Source organism: Diorhabda sublineata, chromosome 4 (assembly GCF_026230105.1).
Source record: "Diorhabda sublineata isolate icDioSubl1.1 chromosome 4, icDioSubl1.1, whole genome shotgun sequence".
Taxonomy (NCBI): Eukaryota; Metazoa; Arthropoda; class Insecta; order Coleoptera; family Chrysomelidae; genus Diorhabda; species Diorhabda sublineata.
Window position 1 is genome coordinate 24,292,894 of NC_079477.1, and position 18,231 is coordinate 24,311,124.

The window sequence follows — 18,231 nt, forward strand, 5'->3', positions numbered from 1 at the left end:
AACCTGGAATTACTGCGGAATTATCTCTATGCTTGTTCATCGTCCGTTATAGCCAAGTTTCTTAAGGACGTTGTTCGAGAAAATCAAAATTGATTTAGCGACATTTTCCCTTTTATATTTCCGCGTGGAAAACTATCATTTTGATGTTTGATGTATAAATAAATATTTATCTATCTGTTGCTTTGTAGTTTGTAAAGTTTTCTTCTTCTTTTACCAATAAAAAACTTATGTTAATGTTTGGAGAATTCTGCTTCTAACTTTTACGAACTGTGTTTTATATGAAGGGCACGTACACCAAACTTAAGAGTTGGCTTAAAATAAAGTTTAATGTTGAACATTACGTCGTCTAAGTTTGAAACTAAAGTTCGGTTGATTTTCGTATAATATATTGACTTTTATTTCTCTTTTTCCTATTTTATAACTTGATATATGTTTTTAGAATAGAGATTCTGCGTGACATTTTCTAACAGAGAAAAAATGGGAGTACCTGTGATCGAGATCCCCGTCATCAGTCTCGTCGTCTCTCAATTCTCTTTTAATAACGACTACGGGAGGGGGTTTGTGCTCCACTCGGGGCTGAACATTCGGCGAACTTTGTCCCCCTTTACTTGCTTTTCGTTGTCTCGTTGCTAAAACCAGTCGTCTTGGTATCGACATTATTATGACGACGTCGTCTAAACTCATCCTCGTCACGTCGACCAAATTTACGGCTAAAATTTCGTCTCCAACCTGAAAGTAAAAATTCAGGTATTGGAATACATTAACAGAAAATCGTTGATGAAATTTGATTTTTTAGAAAAGAAAAGAGAAAGTTTAGAATTTCTTTAGAAGCAAATTTATGGTATCTAATACTAACAAGATTATTTGATCCTTGGACTCGCGTTCCTCATTTAAAAAAAAATGTAATTTCATCGTATATATGAAATCATGGTTCGTATTCATTTTGATTTATTTTTATTTTTATTTAATTTATTGTCGCATCAACAACAAAGGTTATTAGCGACATGTCAGTAGAAGTAGAAATTTTGGTGTTTGGAAAGTTGTTAGTTAGTCTTTTGTTTTTGTACTTTTGACAGTTTTGACACATTTGTCTTCTTTTTCGTTTCCTGGGATGCCTTTGTATAAAGGGATCCAAATAATTGATACGTTTGCCTTGGATTGGTGGATAAGGTGTTTGGGAAAATGTTGAATGGTTTGTATTGAACTCATGGTGTATTTTGGATGTGTCGGAATACAGAAAATGGTATTCTTTATGTTATTTTTTTCTATTTTAAAGCAGTTGATAGTGGCAATAGGGATTGTCCAAGAAGGGGAGATATTTACGTTGGCTAGAAAGAAACCTGGTAATTCAAGAGCTAGGGTGTTTACGTATTGGCGAATTCTTTAAAAGAAAGGAATAGGTGTTTAAAGCGATCTGTGTTAATTTTCTGATTAACAGGATTATTTTTAATTGACAAGACTGATGTTGCTTAGTTCATACTTAGTTGAATTCTTCGGAGTCGGAGGGATGATACTCCGGTGAGACAGTGAAGGCTTTCAATCGGTGTGCAGTACTTTGAAATGTCTCACATGATGCATGAATGGCTGGCTAATGTTGGTTTTGCTAATGTTTTGTTTCCATGTAAGGTGATGCCCATAAACTTAATACTTTCCACAAATTCTAAATTTTTACCTTTCAGATTAATACGGGCATTTCTTGTATGTATTTTCTGGAAAAATTAAAACACTCTTTTTTTTTGATTCAGAGAATTTCAATCCGCTAGTGTTAGACCAGTTACTTATTTCGTCTAGTACAGTTTGTATATGTGTTTGAGTAGTAGTCAGGTTTTTACTTTTTGCAAACAGTATCAGATCATCGGCGTACAATATTCCTTTGACTAACGGAGATCATAAAGAAAGGACTTATTGTAGATCCTTGTGGAATTCCATTCTTCTGTATTTTTTTAACAAAGAGGTTTGTATACATTCTTACTTGGAAGTATCGGTAAGAAAAATGTTTCCTCTTAGACCACAGTGATGTAATTTTGAGATTATGCATTCTTGTTTGTTGGCCAATCCTTCGCTTATTTCAGATTCGAGATCTATCAGATTATCGCGAAATCCACTTTGTTCTGGTACTAATAAATTATTCTGTTCTAGTACCCAGAGGTCTACGATTGATCGTTTTTTCCATGACTTTGCATAGAACGTTAGTTAAAGATATTCGTCGATATGAGACTGGTTTGGTTCTCGTTTTTTCGGGTATCAAAAGTGAAATTATCACAGCTTCGCCCCGCCGGCTTGAAGGGAAGACTGTATTAACCGAAATGTTTATTTTTAATAGGTAATATTTGGTGGTGATTGAGAGTTTTTGTTGGAATATTACAGGTATTTGGTCTGGATCAGGAGCTGTCTCTTTTTGTAATCTCAGAGCTTCGTAAATTTCTGTTTTGTTGAAAGGGTAATTGATGGGATTTATTACAGTTTCGGTCAAATCTATTAACTTTTCTTTCTTGTATTTTGTATAAATGTCGGGTCGTACTTTTAATCACTAGTTTTTGTGATAAGGATTTTATATATATTTGATATCAATACACTTTTACGTGCTGTTCAAAAACGTTTCGTTTGAATTGATGTGTGAAACCTCACATTATCATGGTATAGAATGATTCGTCTTTTGCCATTGGTTTCCCTGATTTCTTTGACAAACAAATCATTCAGAATTTACCGTTTTACGTTGATCTAATGAAACATGTCCAGTTATTCCGAAGAAAACCTGGTTTGCTTCAAAATGCTTCGAACGCGAACAACTTTTGTTGGATTCGGCTCGTCTTGAAGGACCCATATAGTCGATTACTATTTTGTTAGGATCCATATGTATAGATCCATGATGATCTTATAGATGTCCTTCGAAGCACCACGATTGAATTTTTTTTCAGCATTTCTTTGCATCATTCGACACGAACTTTCTGTGGACCGATTATCAACTTATGCAGTACCCAATATGAACAAACCTTTTGACAGCAAAATGTTCATGCAATATTGTATGTATGCAAGTGGAACCAATGCCCAAGTATGCCTTGATCACACTATATGGCAGTTTACGCACAGCATCCATGTTTTCTGATACAACAGTCGATTCTGTATTCGGAAAATCAATTAAACACAGTGGTTCAAGATGGTGCTTCATCACCAAAAGTCGAAGCGAGTTGATCCTCACACTGCTGTTGGTTTAATCCACGCCCAAAGTCATTGACAATAAAAGGAAACCCAATAAAATTGGGTGTAAATACCACTTGGGGGGCTATGGAGGTTAGAGGACAATTTCCACATCTGTTACGTTAGATCGTTGGCATCAAATTCGTCCAAGGTAAAATAGATTCGGTTTTTAATTCATTTATTTCGTACTTTTACCTAAACAAGAGGTTCATTTGTTGTGGTATATTAACACATGAGGCCCATAAAGGCCATGACACACTTATCATACACCTCTCCGATCTGATTGCGGTCTGATTTTGCTCCAAAAAACGGATCGGTGAACACAAATGTTTTATACGCTTCCGAGTTTTTTCCGATTTCCAGCTCCAGCTCGATACATTCGCCAATCTGGATTCAATTAAAGATTCTGTGCGCAAATTCCAGCAACTCTGATTAAGTCATGTTGGGACTTTGTTTTAGAACAGGAACTCGAAGAAAATCGGAGATATTCAATTCCATAGCAACTTCTTTCTAGATTATGTCTTTGTAGTTGACTATACGGTACTGCTCGATTGTCTGGTCACACAGTACTAGATACTTCCTCTTTACTTCAAAAAGTTCTTCCGGTTTTACACCAGACATCATTACAAATTCCAACGACACGCGTCCTACAGCCGTTAAACGAATGCATGATCGGAATCATGTAGGGATGGGATTGGACACGTGTCGGGAAGGTGTGCTGTCTGTTCCAAATCTAGTATCATTTCCCTCTCAGACACTCGTATGTTTGGATCGCACTATTTCGAATCCACCGTTTTATATTAAGGCGGTTCGATGAGTACTAAACAAAATTGACAATCAATTGTTCAGTAAAGTGTTTTTTTAGTCTGATAGCTCAAACATAACTCTAATAGTGGTCTCAAAGTTGCGCTGGTTGTTCGAAGTGAGCTTTTTTCATAATGTGCTGCACGCTCTTGCGATACTGATACTCTTAGGGTGAATATTTACCGGACCGCGCTCGTATAATGAAAAACCATAATGATACTTTCCAAATGAATACAAAACATGAATTTTCTTTTGATAAAATCTGGTCTAGACATTATAATCACATTAAAGTATATAAAATCGTTAAAGCAGGTTTTTTAAAAACCGAAATTTGTATCTGAAAGAATCTACAATAATGCTCGACCTTTATCAAAACTTATTAGGGCAATATATCAAAATATAACAAAAAAACAACACGGCATTGTTCGTGACTATACCCCAAGAATGATTTTGACTACGAACCATTAACAACAATAGGGTGAATTCCATTAAGTTTTTTATTTACATGGCGGTTTTTTTTTGACGAAATTTTTATTAAAAATGATCGTTGAACGATTTATTTTTAGAAATTGTTAAATGCATACATAATACCTCCGCTTAGTATCAATATATTTTAATGCAGAACGTTTCTTTACTTTGCCAAACAACTTCTGAAGGCAGCTTAAGAAAGTGCAAGTTTCTTGTCACTGCGTCATGGCTGACAAAAATTCCATTGGCAAATCGAACAAATTCCTAACGTCAAATTTTATATAATATTTTGAGAGCGGTTTAAAAATGAAAATAACCAGGTTAAGTGAAATGATCAAGAAAAAAGTGAATGAATGGCAATAATATCTGCTGCTGCCTCGCTTTTGAAGCCGCATGGGCAAAATTGCAATTTTCAAAATTTTTTTTCAACGCATAAAACGTGAAATTGAATCTAAAATGTTCAGTACTTGGCACAGCATATGGAATGAAGTACAAAATAATCTGAAAGAAAACAAAACAATTAGTAATTCTTGGCCAACCAACATCAAACATGAAAACATCGAAACGTAAACATAAATGTATATCTATCGGCTAAAGCTGTCGGAGGGCGTATGTACACAATTTCTTCGAAATGTTCCTGTACAGACAGACAGTCTCTGCGTTAAGCAGTGGCGTCGTTTGGTGAGGTAAGCAAGAAAAAAATCGAAATAAGGTTAGATTCACCATTAGGTCGAATTGATTAGTTTCGCGAAAGTCATCTGATATGAAACTGACATTTGATTGATTGTTAAACCAAAAGTAACTAGATTTCTCCCTAGAACTGCAACTTGCACGATATAAAAATGGCATCGAACCGATAAAGACCGCTTGATATAATGCAATACAACGAGCAAGAATTTGCATGCAAATTTCTGTAAACGGTAAAAGTAAACAAATTCCTAACCTCAAATTTTACCTAATATTTTGTAGTTTAACAACGAAAATAACAAAACAAAGTTTTACGAAAATCAGCTGATCTGTTATGACAAATGTAACTAGATTGCAACTTGCATGCAATAAAAACGGCACAAAACCGATAATGTCAAGATCTTGCATGAAACAATCAGATGAACTTCATTTGCGCATGATTTTGATCAAGAAATATTACATCTTGCATTACATTGCACTTTGTATTGCATCTTGTCAAGCGGCCTTGACAGTTCATGTAGTTTTTGCTTCTGAAAGAAATCTACTTGAAAATTCATCACTGAGTTGTTGCACAATTGAATCTTTGAATAATTAAGTTCATGGTCACACCTTGGCAAATCAATTATAATTATCAAATCTCACTAGTAGAGAACCAATTAGTCGACTCACCTTCAAACATCCACTGTTATACACTGCCGATTCCAAAGCTATCCTCGATATGAAAACTCCATCGCTTCTGTCAATTCCATTACCTTCTCTGATATATAATCCCAGCGTTTGACCGGGCCTCTTCACTATCTCCACAAACTGGACCGTGTGTTTAGCATCCTGCATGGCCGTAAACCGTTTCACGGCATCGTTGGCTGTTCTGCTAAGGTGACGTGCTTCCAAGATGCGAACTATCATCTCACCGCGTCTTTCCACGTGCTGAAAAACAGTGTTTTCTAAATACACACAAGTGTACTTCATAATTCATCCATTAAATTTCGAAATAATACACTTTAACAAATTCATCTTTCGTACAACAAGTACCCGGCTGATTTGTTTATTATTATTCAACTATTAATTATTTCTTTGGTGTTTATGATTGTAGTTTAGTCTCTTTGAGAGGCAAAGCCATGCGGAGGCTCATACTTTTTGAACCAAGACATCTTTTTGTGAATTGTCGTACTTGTAAGTTTTAAAATAGGTAAAACCAAGAAACTATCGATTGGAGCTCGTCCATGAATCGCAAGTCTAGGTAAAAGTAACCGTTCCATAGCTCGTAGAACGTGAAAAAATTTACTGAAGATGAACGTATTGTATTGATCAGTAAACTTGATCGACGACTCACGGGTCCAGAGATAGCAGCTCAGATCAATGAATGTACAGATATGCCTTTCAGTACTTCTACAGGTGATTGAGAGAGAGTTTTATGGAGTGATGAGTTGAAGTTTTTAAGTCCGAGGAAAGAGTGTTTGTCCGCAGGTCAAAGAAAGAACGGATCCATGTTTAATGACGACTGTAAAGAACAGCGGAGCCTTGATGATGGTTATGAGATATTTTGGAGGAAGGGCGACTGGAGGTCTGTAGAAATTGAAGTGATTTTGAAGAACCAGGGAAATAAAAAAAATGAAGGAGAATTTAGTACGTTCTGGACAGCACCAGATAAGCAGTATAGCACGACAACGATCCCAAACATACTTCGAGGCTGTGCAAAGAGTATTTGGAAGAATTGGAAATAAATAATGTACTGAAAGTAAAGATTTCGTCGTCATAATCGCCCGACCCTAATCCAATCGAGTTGTTGTAAGACAAATTGGACAGTCTTTGTTGGGCCAGATACTTTTGGGAGCATCTTCGTATTGAAGATTCAGTAAATTGGTCCTAAATTCGGCTGCGAGTGCAAAATGAGAAAGGAGTACCTGCAAGAGCAGGCTAGATCGTCCCATAGAAATTGTTAATCGTTGATGCTACTGTTTTTTTTTGGAATAATATCAATAATTATAATAAAATTATAGGTGTGATTAGGTATTTGAAAAAAGAGAGATTAACTGATTATTTCGCAATCTAGTATAAATCAGTACACTTGGCAACGCGGTGTATCGATGCGATATTTACAGATCTCTGTATTTTAGACTACAATTTATCGTTTCGGAGTGACAATTGTAGATGTAGTCGCTTATTTCATATCGCAATCTTTTTATAGAATTTCAAAAAAAGTTTTTATATCCCAATAACAAATTATAAGAGTGAAAATAATTTCTTAAATTTAGGTATAGTCGTTGCAGTTGAAAAACCGGACTTGCAGCAACTAAAAGAAGAATTGAAGTACAAAAAGTCGATAATAAAAGGGCCCTAAAAGGAAATGAGATATTTTCGAAAATATTATTGAACCAAATAGACCACGATTATTTGTTGCGATTTTTGCCAAAAATTAGCACCGAAATAATAAAAAACGATTAATCAAAAATACAAATATCAAAATCGATGGTATTGTTTTCACTATAGGATGGGCAAAAACTTTGGTACACGCTAGTGTATATTTTATTTAATTAAAACAAAAAAATCTATCGAATTATCGCATATTCAATCTGTTTAAACGTATATATTCAATATTTTTTCATTTATGATGATTATAATAGTTGAAAGGTAATGGTTGGAGCATAATTGAAGTTTTGTATCATTAAAAAAACATAAATGTTAAGTTTATTGGTATTCTGTTCATAGCTATCATACTATTCACGATTTAATGTATTTATTATAGATTTATGTAAATTAACGCAAAATTATTGAACAATACTAATCAAAGAGGTTAAAATTTTCATTATGTTAAATTCAATGCATTGTAATCAAGTTTAAACTTCTATTAGATAGGAAAAATGTGAAAAATTTAAAATTCTAAATATTATATACCCAATAGAAGTACAAAGACAAATTTAGGGGTTAATTTCCACGAAATTTTCGACATTTGTTGGATGAGAATCCACGCTGGATGAAAGAAAACTCAAAAAAAACTGAATATTTCGATAGGGATTGTAGAAAATTAAGTTTTCTTAACTTCCGGATTTCCTTTAACGAATACTGATGTAATATTACAAAATTTTACAGAAATCTGATACTTATTTAACTGTTTTTATTGTTAGTCACTTACATCCAAAGCAGCAGCCGTCGAGGCATCATGATCATTTTCTACAGTTTCTATCTGCTTAAAAATTTCACTGCTAATACCCGACACCTGTAAAAAATAACAAACAACGTAAATTTACTTACAAATTAGTGAATTAACATTGAATTGATTAATTATGAGGACGCGTTAAAGTATTTGAGGTTTTACTCATCAAGTGACCGATTAATTCCCTTTGTATCACGTAAATTTCGCTAAAGTATCTCTCGTCATTATATCGAGCGAACCAACATTAAATTTATTTATTGAACGAAAGCTTTATCTCGACTGAACCAAGTTATAAATCACTAACGAGCTTAAAGCTCTTCAAACAATGTCGAAACAACTAAGGATTGCTAACCATGTTGTAACACAGGTACGTAGAGTTTAAACTGAACTAAATTCACTTCAAAGTTATTATATAGAGTGTTCTTTCATTTTATCAAATAAAAACCAAAAAAAAAAAAACTATTATTCTATCGTCATTTTGTTCCTTGTGTTTACCGGTGCTACATATACCAAGCTTTTAAGATATCTCCTAAGAAATGACTATTTCAAGGTATGCGTGGACAGTATGAATTTCAATTAGAAATGTTTCAATACCTCCTGTAAATATTTTTAATAAATAATTACAATTTATGATAATTTTCTTCAGAATGTCTCTTTATGGCGAACGGTTTACTTGACTTGTACAACGATCTAAAAATCTATACATCTCCTAAACCATAAATTTTATCGAGTTAAACAAAGTGTACTTTATTGTTAAAAAATCGATTTTTGCCATCTTTAGATTATACAGGTTGTCCCTTTAAAAGTTACGGATGGTTAATTGTTCTAATTTCGCGAATTTAAATGCCTATATCTCAGAAACGAGAGATCATACGAGAAAATTTTTTGTATATCACAACAATATTTTCACGTCATCTACTTCCTCCCAAATTTTTCGCATCAAGTCCTAGAACACCTTGTATAGTTAAATTTAATAGCAGCAACATCTCTTGTTGAGACTCATTATGCATGAACTATCCGTAACGAAGAAGAAATGTGCATACCAGGTGAATAACAAGCAAAGAAACTCCTTCTGGTAATGAATTCATTCCCGACTGTGATTAGCCATCCATTATATGAATTTAGTCCTTCTGATACCCCTCAAAAAAACCAGAATCACGTGGTTTCCTATCCAGACTCATAGCAAAACTTTATCCACATCCTACCACCTAAAAAAAACAATCCTAAATCACCCCCTCGCTCCGTGGACAGCCTGAACGCCAATTACGTGGAGGTACCTGATAACCTGTAACCCTTCAATTGAAGTACAACTTTAGCTTATTCAATTCATTAAAAATCTCTGTCGAAATTCACCTATATAACTATAACAAGTCCTGTTTTCTCAGCCAGTTGAATCCTCCACTCCATCTCCTCCTAGGCCATTTATAGCCTTCTTGCGCTATGCCAAGGAGGATCAGAAATATGCGTACTTCCCCATCCAAAACCTAAACTAATGAGCTGCCTCGACCCATCCAAAATTCCTAACTATCCAATCATCTAAACAACTTTAAACTACCAACAACCCTCCGTCATCCAGCTAACGAAAAACCCAGCCTTGTTTCCTCACGAAATGTTGGCAAGGAGAAAATCGTCATCAACTCATCAAGTCCTATCCAATGTACACCCAGATCCTCTTCAAATCCAAGAAAATCTTTTTCCATGGATTGCAAGAAATCTTTGAATTTCCTAGTTATAAAGTCTTGATGGATCATAGCCGGATTTCCAAACCGCCCCACCATAATTTTTATGATTTTCACACTCGTTAGTGTTTAATGCCGAATTTTCCACTTCTTTTGTTTATATTTCAGATAAAAATGTGTAAAGCCAAACTTCATCTCAGACACAACTTCATCCGCCATGTTCTCTTGCTGTCTGTCTATGATGCAATCAAAAGCGTATAAATAGCTTCCAAGAGTACATAAAGACGTTTGAAAGCCTCGGCTACAATGTGAACATAGCATAACGTGCTCTATTCCAAAACTACAGTTTTTTTTTCAAATATATATACTAAAAATTTCGGTTCAGTAATAGGAAATTAGAATTAAATATTTTGCACCTTTCTGAAATCACCCTGTATAACCATAGGCGGAGGGTGTGTCGTTCTAGAATTAGGCGCCGCCGCTGGTGCTCGCAGTGGAGATGCTGTGAGATCCAAAGCCTCTCGCCCATTATCCTGTAATAATAAAAAAAAATTAAAATTGAAAATCGCAAAGATTTCTAATTTTTAAGTACATAAGAAGACGATTCTCATTGGTTTTCAGTTGTAACGTCATATGTTTAATAAAAACATTGAGCAGTTGTCTGCTTGATGATTACGAGGTTATCGTTGCCGGCAACGTAGCGTGCGCTATCATAATACAGTTTTTATTTATTAATACGTATAAATAAAACATTTTTCTATATATAAGAATAAAGTGAATAAACTTTTTATAGGTTAAGTTCTTATATTATTACATAATCACGTTAAAAATTAAAAGTATAATAAACTCATCAGCTTCGTCAATGGCAATATCATGTGCCATTTAGTTTAATTGGAGTACATCGATTAGTTTCTATCAAAATTAAATGTTTAAACTACCTACAAGATTTTTTTATTTTCAATAATTTTTCTCTCTATAAATATTGATCAAAGAATTGGAAAAAAATTATAATAAAAGCTGTATATAAACTATCCAAAACTATTTTTTTCTCAAACCATACAAGTACCCTATTCTAAATCAAAGTTTAATAATAACGCTTATTTTAGAATAACCTTTGTATACTTTGTATCATATGTCAAGTGTTTTTTATACCTATGACATCACGCGATATGGCGGCCTTACTGAAATGATTAAACTACCTATATAATTTTTGAATTTACAATTATTTTTTTCTCTATAAATATTGATGAAAGAAAAAATGTAACAAATTATCAAAAACTATTTTTTTCTCAAACCATGCAAGTGCTATATTCTTCTTCTTGCCTAACCAAGTTATTACAGGGGAAAGAAGAATAACCAACAAATATAATGTTGAAGTAATTATCGGATTTAAATGTTTTGAAATAATTATGTGAAGGAATCTTAAAAATAAGAGTAGTTTATGAATATCTTTATCAAAAGAACTCAATAAATACAAAAGAAAACTTTTATTTTTTATTATTGTTTAAACTACCTACAAAATTTTTGAATTTTCAATATTTTTTTCTCATCTATCTATGGAGATATCCGTTGTTTCGATAATCACATAGTTATCACCCTTGAACGTTTTGTCAATTTTAAAATTTTTACTTAGAAAGGCAATCGCCACCCCTGCTATATTATCTGTAATCTATCCTTTTGTTCTGGCGATGTTTTTATTTGATTCCGATATTATCTATGTTGTGATTATTGTCTTCGTCAAAAGCAGTATCATTTGCTACCTTAGACCTGCCCAAGTTCAATTTTTTCAGTTTTTATCAAAATGAGATGTTGAAACTACCTATAAAATTTTTTAAATTTTCCATAAATTTTTTCTATCTATCTAGAGAAATATCCGTTGTTTTGATAATCACATAGTTATCACCCTTGAACGTTTTGTCAATTTTAAAATTTTTACTTAGAAAGGCAATCGCCACCTCTATTATCTATAATCCATCCTTTTGTCATTATCATTTGCTATCTTAGACCTGCCCAAGTTCAATTGATTCTATCAAAATGAAATGTTGAAACTACCTACAAAATTTTTGAATTTTCTATAATTTTTTTCTCTATAAATATTGATCAAAGAATTAAGAAAAAATTATAATAAAAGTTGTAAAACTTAGCACAGAAACGTGTTGTTTTCCGATCCATTCTAATCATCAAAAATTTATAGTCCACCCTACTTAATCGCTTCTTATTCCCCACTTATTATTATTGTTGTTTGCTAAACATTCTATAAAAATATTCGAAACAAAAAAAAATTATTGTATGCGGAACATATTTTCCAGGACACTTTTAATGCAATCGATAAAATCGTACGAAAGCTCCGGCTCCGTGTTCTATTTAATTATTATTCAGGGAAGGAAGTGGTAAGTCTCTCAGAATTCCATAGGTAAAATGGGGTGTGATATTCTTGAACGTATCATGCTATAGCTCGATAGAAATTTTGAGGAAGACGAATTATTAAATAAGAAACTTTAACGTTGTGTCACAAATTAATTACTAGCGATATTCAAAATAGAAAAAAGCTTTATTGTCAAAAAAATGTTACAATTTGTAAACAAAAGCTTGTAAAAACATAAAAGAACCAAATAAAGATACAAATAGAATAAAATCCCATTATACATAAGAAAATCACAATGAGTAACAATATTATAGGTTATAATTAGTAGAATTAGAGTGATATCGATTTGATTTCATTTGGCAAATGATTGTGCATTATTTGCATTGTAAAATATTGAGCCCTTAACTAATTCTGAACGTGAAGTGGAGATGCGGCTCAATATTTAAGACGGAAAGATATTTGAAACAGGACTTTTTATTTCCGGTTAACTTTAAAATAAGTTTTAATGGAAAAACAATGAATGCCAAGTGTTCAAACTTCGAGATGAATTCTTGTGAACCGAAATTGAATGCTACTTCATCTTATTTTCAAAACTCGTAGCAGTCTATTGAACAAAATTATCACCATTCCAAAGATGATTAATTTTCTTGTAATTCCGCAAAAATCGATCCTACTTTTTACTGAATATATACGTCTAGAAATTATTTCCGCTCGCTTGATTCCAAGAATAATTCCACAGGAGAAAGAGATGGAAAAGAGAATGGAGGAATTTCATGTAGTTGTGGCCTCTTTAGAAATTCATTTAGATTCTAAATTTTCTTTGAGATCGTGAAGAGTAGAAGTTATTGCGATTCTTTAGTGAAGGAATAATGCGGAAAATGCAAAATCTTTTATACGATCTAGTCGATCACGTTATGCATAGTTTACCCTGGAAAAACAAATGAATGAATATCTTTGCAAACGTTAATATTGAAGTAATAATTAATATTTTTTGAAATAAATCAAAAAATCTTTTTGTGGCCCTCGGATTAACCCAAATATCATCAGGGTTACTACTTAAGGTTTAGATATGGCAACACTATTTTAAATATGTCAAATCCGACATTTCCACTATCAAATTCGACAGTTTAAATGGTGACGTTTTGTTATACTAGTGCTATGTGAGTTGTTCACTTGTAAGTGCATCCAACTTTCAAGTGGAAAACGATTTTGGCGATCCCCAGACCGTACCACGAGATTATGACTGCAAAGTGATCTTGAGGATGAAGTGGTCATGAAATTTGCGTCAATGTATTAGTCACTTTCCAATCAACTTCTACTTTACGTCGTTTGTTGGTGGGAAAAACTGGTGGACCTCAAGTTTTTGCCATTCGAAAGAAATGATTTCCACAACTGATGTAACGCTTTTCTTATTCACTTAAACTATTTCTAACGGTGAAGTGAACTATACTAATTTAATTTAATTTATTTATTCACTAGACAATTCAATAATTAACTTATTAATCACTGTTTTTATAATTTATTTAAATTTACAGGTTACTTATTACTATGAGTTAGAATTATAAACTCTCGCAGCAAGCAAGAATTTATACTATAAAGGAATTCTAAAAAGTAAATAAACAAACAAATAAATAAAAAGGCTTCCTTGGTAATTGGTTCAATTCGTAACAATATTAGTACCGACACGACCCATTGGGCCACATTCAAGTGACTTATTTTTCACTTATTTAATGGAAATCACTGTTTTCGACACCATAGTTCAGTTTTGATCACTATTTAAGTACGTACACGTTAATCTGAATAAGTTAATACTTTGTTTTATTTACTAATTGTTCATTTTTCTAGTTGTTATCTTTTGAAGCATTTTGATGACATTAGATAATCAAGTTTTTAATCAAAATCAAACGAGGAGTTATCCAGATAAAGTCTACAATGTATTCTGTTTCAAATAATTGGTAGTGTCAAAAGAAATATGAAGTTAATACGTTCAGTCCAGATTTATTTTCTCAAAATAAACTCAGTGATTCAATACATAACCTCAATTTATCAAAAGGATAATCACACCTGTTAGCCTGAATATTGAATTTATTAACCTTTAGGAAGAGACTAAATACACTATGCCATTGTGAATATAATATTATAGAATAAACGAGAGCATTTCAACGAGCATTCTAGCGAGCTTTTCGCCGAACCGAGCAATGTGAACTTGTGTACGTTCTGGTACAATAATAAGATATGATATGTTCGCGAAGAAAATGTTTTGACGAGAGTAGACTAAATCGTTCTCTAGAAGGATCATGGAAATGTTCGTAGCGATATTTGTCTCTGGTTAGTATATCAGTTCGACCAAGTTAAAAACTGTAAATACTCGACACCTTGTTATAAATAAATACTCAGAGTTACGGACCTGGAAACTATTGAACTTTTATAAAATAATCAATTGTAAACTCAGCATTTATTTTATTGTATAATACTTGAATCTTAGATTCAGACTACAATTTTGGTGTAGATTTTGATGTAGATTTTTAGTACAGATTTTGTTAAAATAACTTTCTGTTCAGTTAATATTGTATTAATAAAGTTGTTATTTGTTTTTTTCATCGCGAAGAAACGTAATTTCGCTTAAATTATAACTTTAAAACGATCAAAAACATCGTCAACGTGTTAAAAAAATAATCGGTGGCTGTACAAGGCGCATCCTCCGTAATTTATATATGGTAAGTATTAATTAGTTACAACAAATACTGAATGTATATAAATATGTTAATCTACCTTTCTTAAACCAAAAAAGTGTTAACAGAAACATTTTATCTCTGGATTTAATATATCGAGTAGAAAGCATAAATCTCAAGGGTCCGTAGGTTATTGGGCTTGCAGAGGCCTTCACAAAATACTGTTGTTTTGTTTGTGGGGCAGTAGATCCCAATAACATCATTCTACCCCTTCAAAATGGGGCTCATAGAAAATTTTTTGGAAATTTTAAGACGCTTGACAAAAACTGTGATGCTTTCCGGTATTTGCCGGGTGAATCAGCTCATGATAATGGATTATCAATTCAAGAAGAAATATACGTCGGTCAATGCATGAAGAATGTATAAGAATTGTCGTCAATCAATAATATTTTCCAAATTATTGAAACAAAGTTTATGCTAGAAGCTTCTAATGATGCTCTGGCTGTAGCAGTTGACAATCTGGTACAAATTTATGGTGAATTTGAGCAAGTTTTCCAAGAAATAAAAAGGTACCGCAGGCATGTAAAAACCACCGATAAGACTATGGACGTTGCTGCAAATGGAGAGCCCAAGAAATCCTTCAATTTATAATAAAATGGGACTTCAATGAATCGTTATAATTCAATACTTTTTGACCATTTGCATCTCGGTTGCATCATGCGAGAGGAGCTTTTCCTAACCTACATACTTCTCTACAAAATGAAATCCAATCACAAGCAGGGTTTGCTGTTATCGAAAACTCTTCCATGATTTTTCTTGATGAAATGGTGGACAATAAATAAAAATAATATACAAACTGTATGTAGAAACATCGCTTATTTTATTTATTGTCGACCATTTCATCAAGAAAAAAACCATGGAAGAATTTTTGATAACAGCAACCCCGGCTTGTGATTGGATTTCATTTTGTAAAGAAGTATGTATCATTCCAATTATTTGATTCTTTAAACGCAAAAAAGTACCTGAAGGGATGATTTCTGCGCCCTATATATATTAAAAATACAATTTACAGTTGGTTAATAGAAAGAAAAATCTCTAAAAAACAGGCCGTCACATGGGATGATCCCTTTAAGTCGAATTCAAATTTTTTAACGAAATAAACATACAAATGTGAACTGGATAAAAAGCTTGTAAAACTACATTTTTTAAAGATGAAGGGCCTCATTCAGCTTTGCCGCCCCGAGCCTCTGACGGGCTTAGTCCGCCACTGGAATTCACTAACCCTCTGATTAAAATTAAATAAAATTGTTTCCCTAAGTTGCCGATAAACATCTTTCCTCCAAATAATTGAGGAAATCTGGAATCAATCGACAAAAGAGACGAAAAAAAAAGAGCGTCGCTAACTTCTTTTCCACTTTTGTATGCTTGTCTATTTTTCCCTGTGGTAACTATATAATGTTTTATAGAAACCATAGATATTGACACAATCATAAAGTTTCCATTTAAAATTATATATAACTAACTTTTACCCGAAATATATCGATATGATAACTTTATTTTATTGCTGGGTTAGTATTATCGATTTTTAAAAATTACTACATACAGTGAAGCTTCAAAACATTTGTTGGGTCTGACGAATTTTTAGATAACGTAGATTCACGCTTTCGAGGCATTTTTAGACATACGCTTTCAGTGACAGTTGAAAATAACAATGGTACCTAACCTCAAAAATTCCAAACAGCTGAAACTATAGTCAATTGAATTGGATATATAGATTAACTTGACCGTCGGTAATATCGTACGTCGATAATATAGTTTTTAGGGTTTGAACTTCATTACTGTATGTTAGATGGCGCTGAAGTAACAAAATGTTAATATTTGTTGACTTTGGTGTTACTTCTAGTACCTCCCAGAATATGTGTACAAAGTTTCATGACGATTCGTCAAGTAGTTTTTGCGTGAAATCGTAACAAACATCCAGGTTTTCATATTTATAATAGTAGTAAGGATTATTTTGATTTACTGTCCCTCTAACTAAATTTAACATATATTTAACCCTCCTTATTCATATTTTATTTCATTAAACATAACCAATAAACTTGATTTTTCTTCTTTCCATCCTAATTCTGACAGCGAGTTAAAGATAGGAAAATATCAATTCCTGTTTTTAGGTTATGTCAATTTGACATTAAATAATTTTATAATGACATATTATTTATATCTTGAAAATTTAGCTTATTTATCATTTATTTGATTTATCTTATTATATATACATATATTTATTATTTATAATGAAATTATCGATATATAATGTAAATATGTAATATTATTAATATAAATTTAAATAAGGTGTGAAACGAAACTGCGTAGTTTGAGTAATTTAGAGGAATTTTCAAAATAAATGTTGATGAATTTTCACCTTTCTAAGGATGATCCGTTTAATTATCGTTGCACCCCCTCAATACGCTCTACCGATTACACTAAGTATCTTCATTGACTATGGAACATGAAAGGAAATTGTCGGGTCAAGTTCAGAAAATCACGTAGAAATAATAATCCCAGAACGATTTTAACGAATCATCACTACATCAACGTAGGGTGAAATAAATCCAACTGCCACTTGATACATTTTACCCCGATAGGCATAAATTCACTATTTGGCAACGTCTATGTGACGTTTTTTCGAGTTTTACCAACGAAATTCCAGTAAACGAACATATTATAGGTTATATAAATGAATTTGAACATGCTTTTCATTTACCTTTCTAGTGAAAAAACAGCCATTTCCATTTTTATCACACATAAAACTAAAATCGTGAAATTGGTCGGCGCCAACTTGGATTTTCTACCCGGTTATTGATCTCTGAACGACGTAGGTTGCTAGTAGAAGTGCGCGCGCATTTACTATACGCTATTTGATTGGAGATACAGCGTACGCGCCAAATCTCTTATGTCAATTCACGTTAAGTCGCGGCACGACTGTAGCGTGGACATGCGAGCTTGATAGATCGCCGTGGAAAATTTAATTGATGGGAAAATTTTATGCGGGTTTATGTATGTTTGTACCCTGAAAGTTTGGTGAGTGGTGGATATAGACCAGGAATATTTTATGAATTTAATGCATACGTAAAACTGTTTGACGGTAACAAAATCGCTTGAATGCTGTGAAATGTTCTACGTGATTCTTTACGCGCGTCTAACAAT

The 18,231-nt window shown here is 32.9% G+C and overlaps 1 protein-coding gene across 2 annotated transcripts in view; it reads right to left on the reverse strand.

Annotated features, from left to right (window-relative positions):
- Window positions 1-18,231, reverse strand: part of LOC130443015 (rho GTPase-activating protein 100F) — an 83,142-nt gene that overhangs the window by 41,758 nt on the left and 23,153 nt on the right. For both annotated transcript variants that reach the window (XM_056777458.1, XM_056777459.1), the window contains exons 3-6: window positions 10,407-10,523; window positions 8,291-8,374; window positions 5,827-6,084; window positions 488-729 (exon numbers count right to left, since the gene is read on the reverse strand). In XM_056777458.1, the coding sequence (XP_056633436.1) occupies window positions 488-729; window positions 5,827-6,084; window positions 8,291-8,374; window positions 10,407-10,523 (701 nt within the window). The remainder of the gene's footprint in view (window positions 1-487; window positions 730-5,826; window positions 6,085-8,290; window positions 8,375-10,406; window positions 10,524-18,231) is intronic.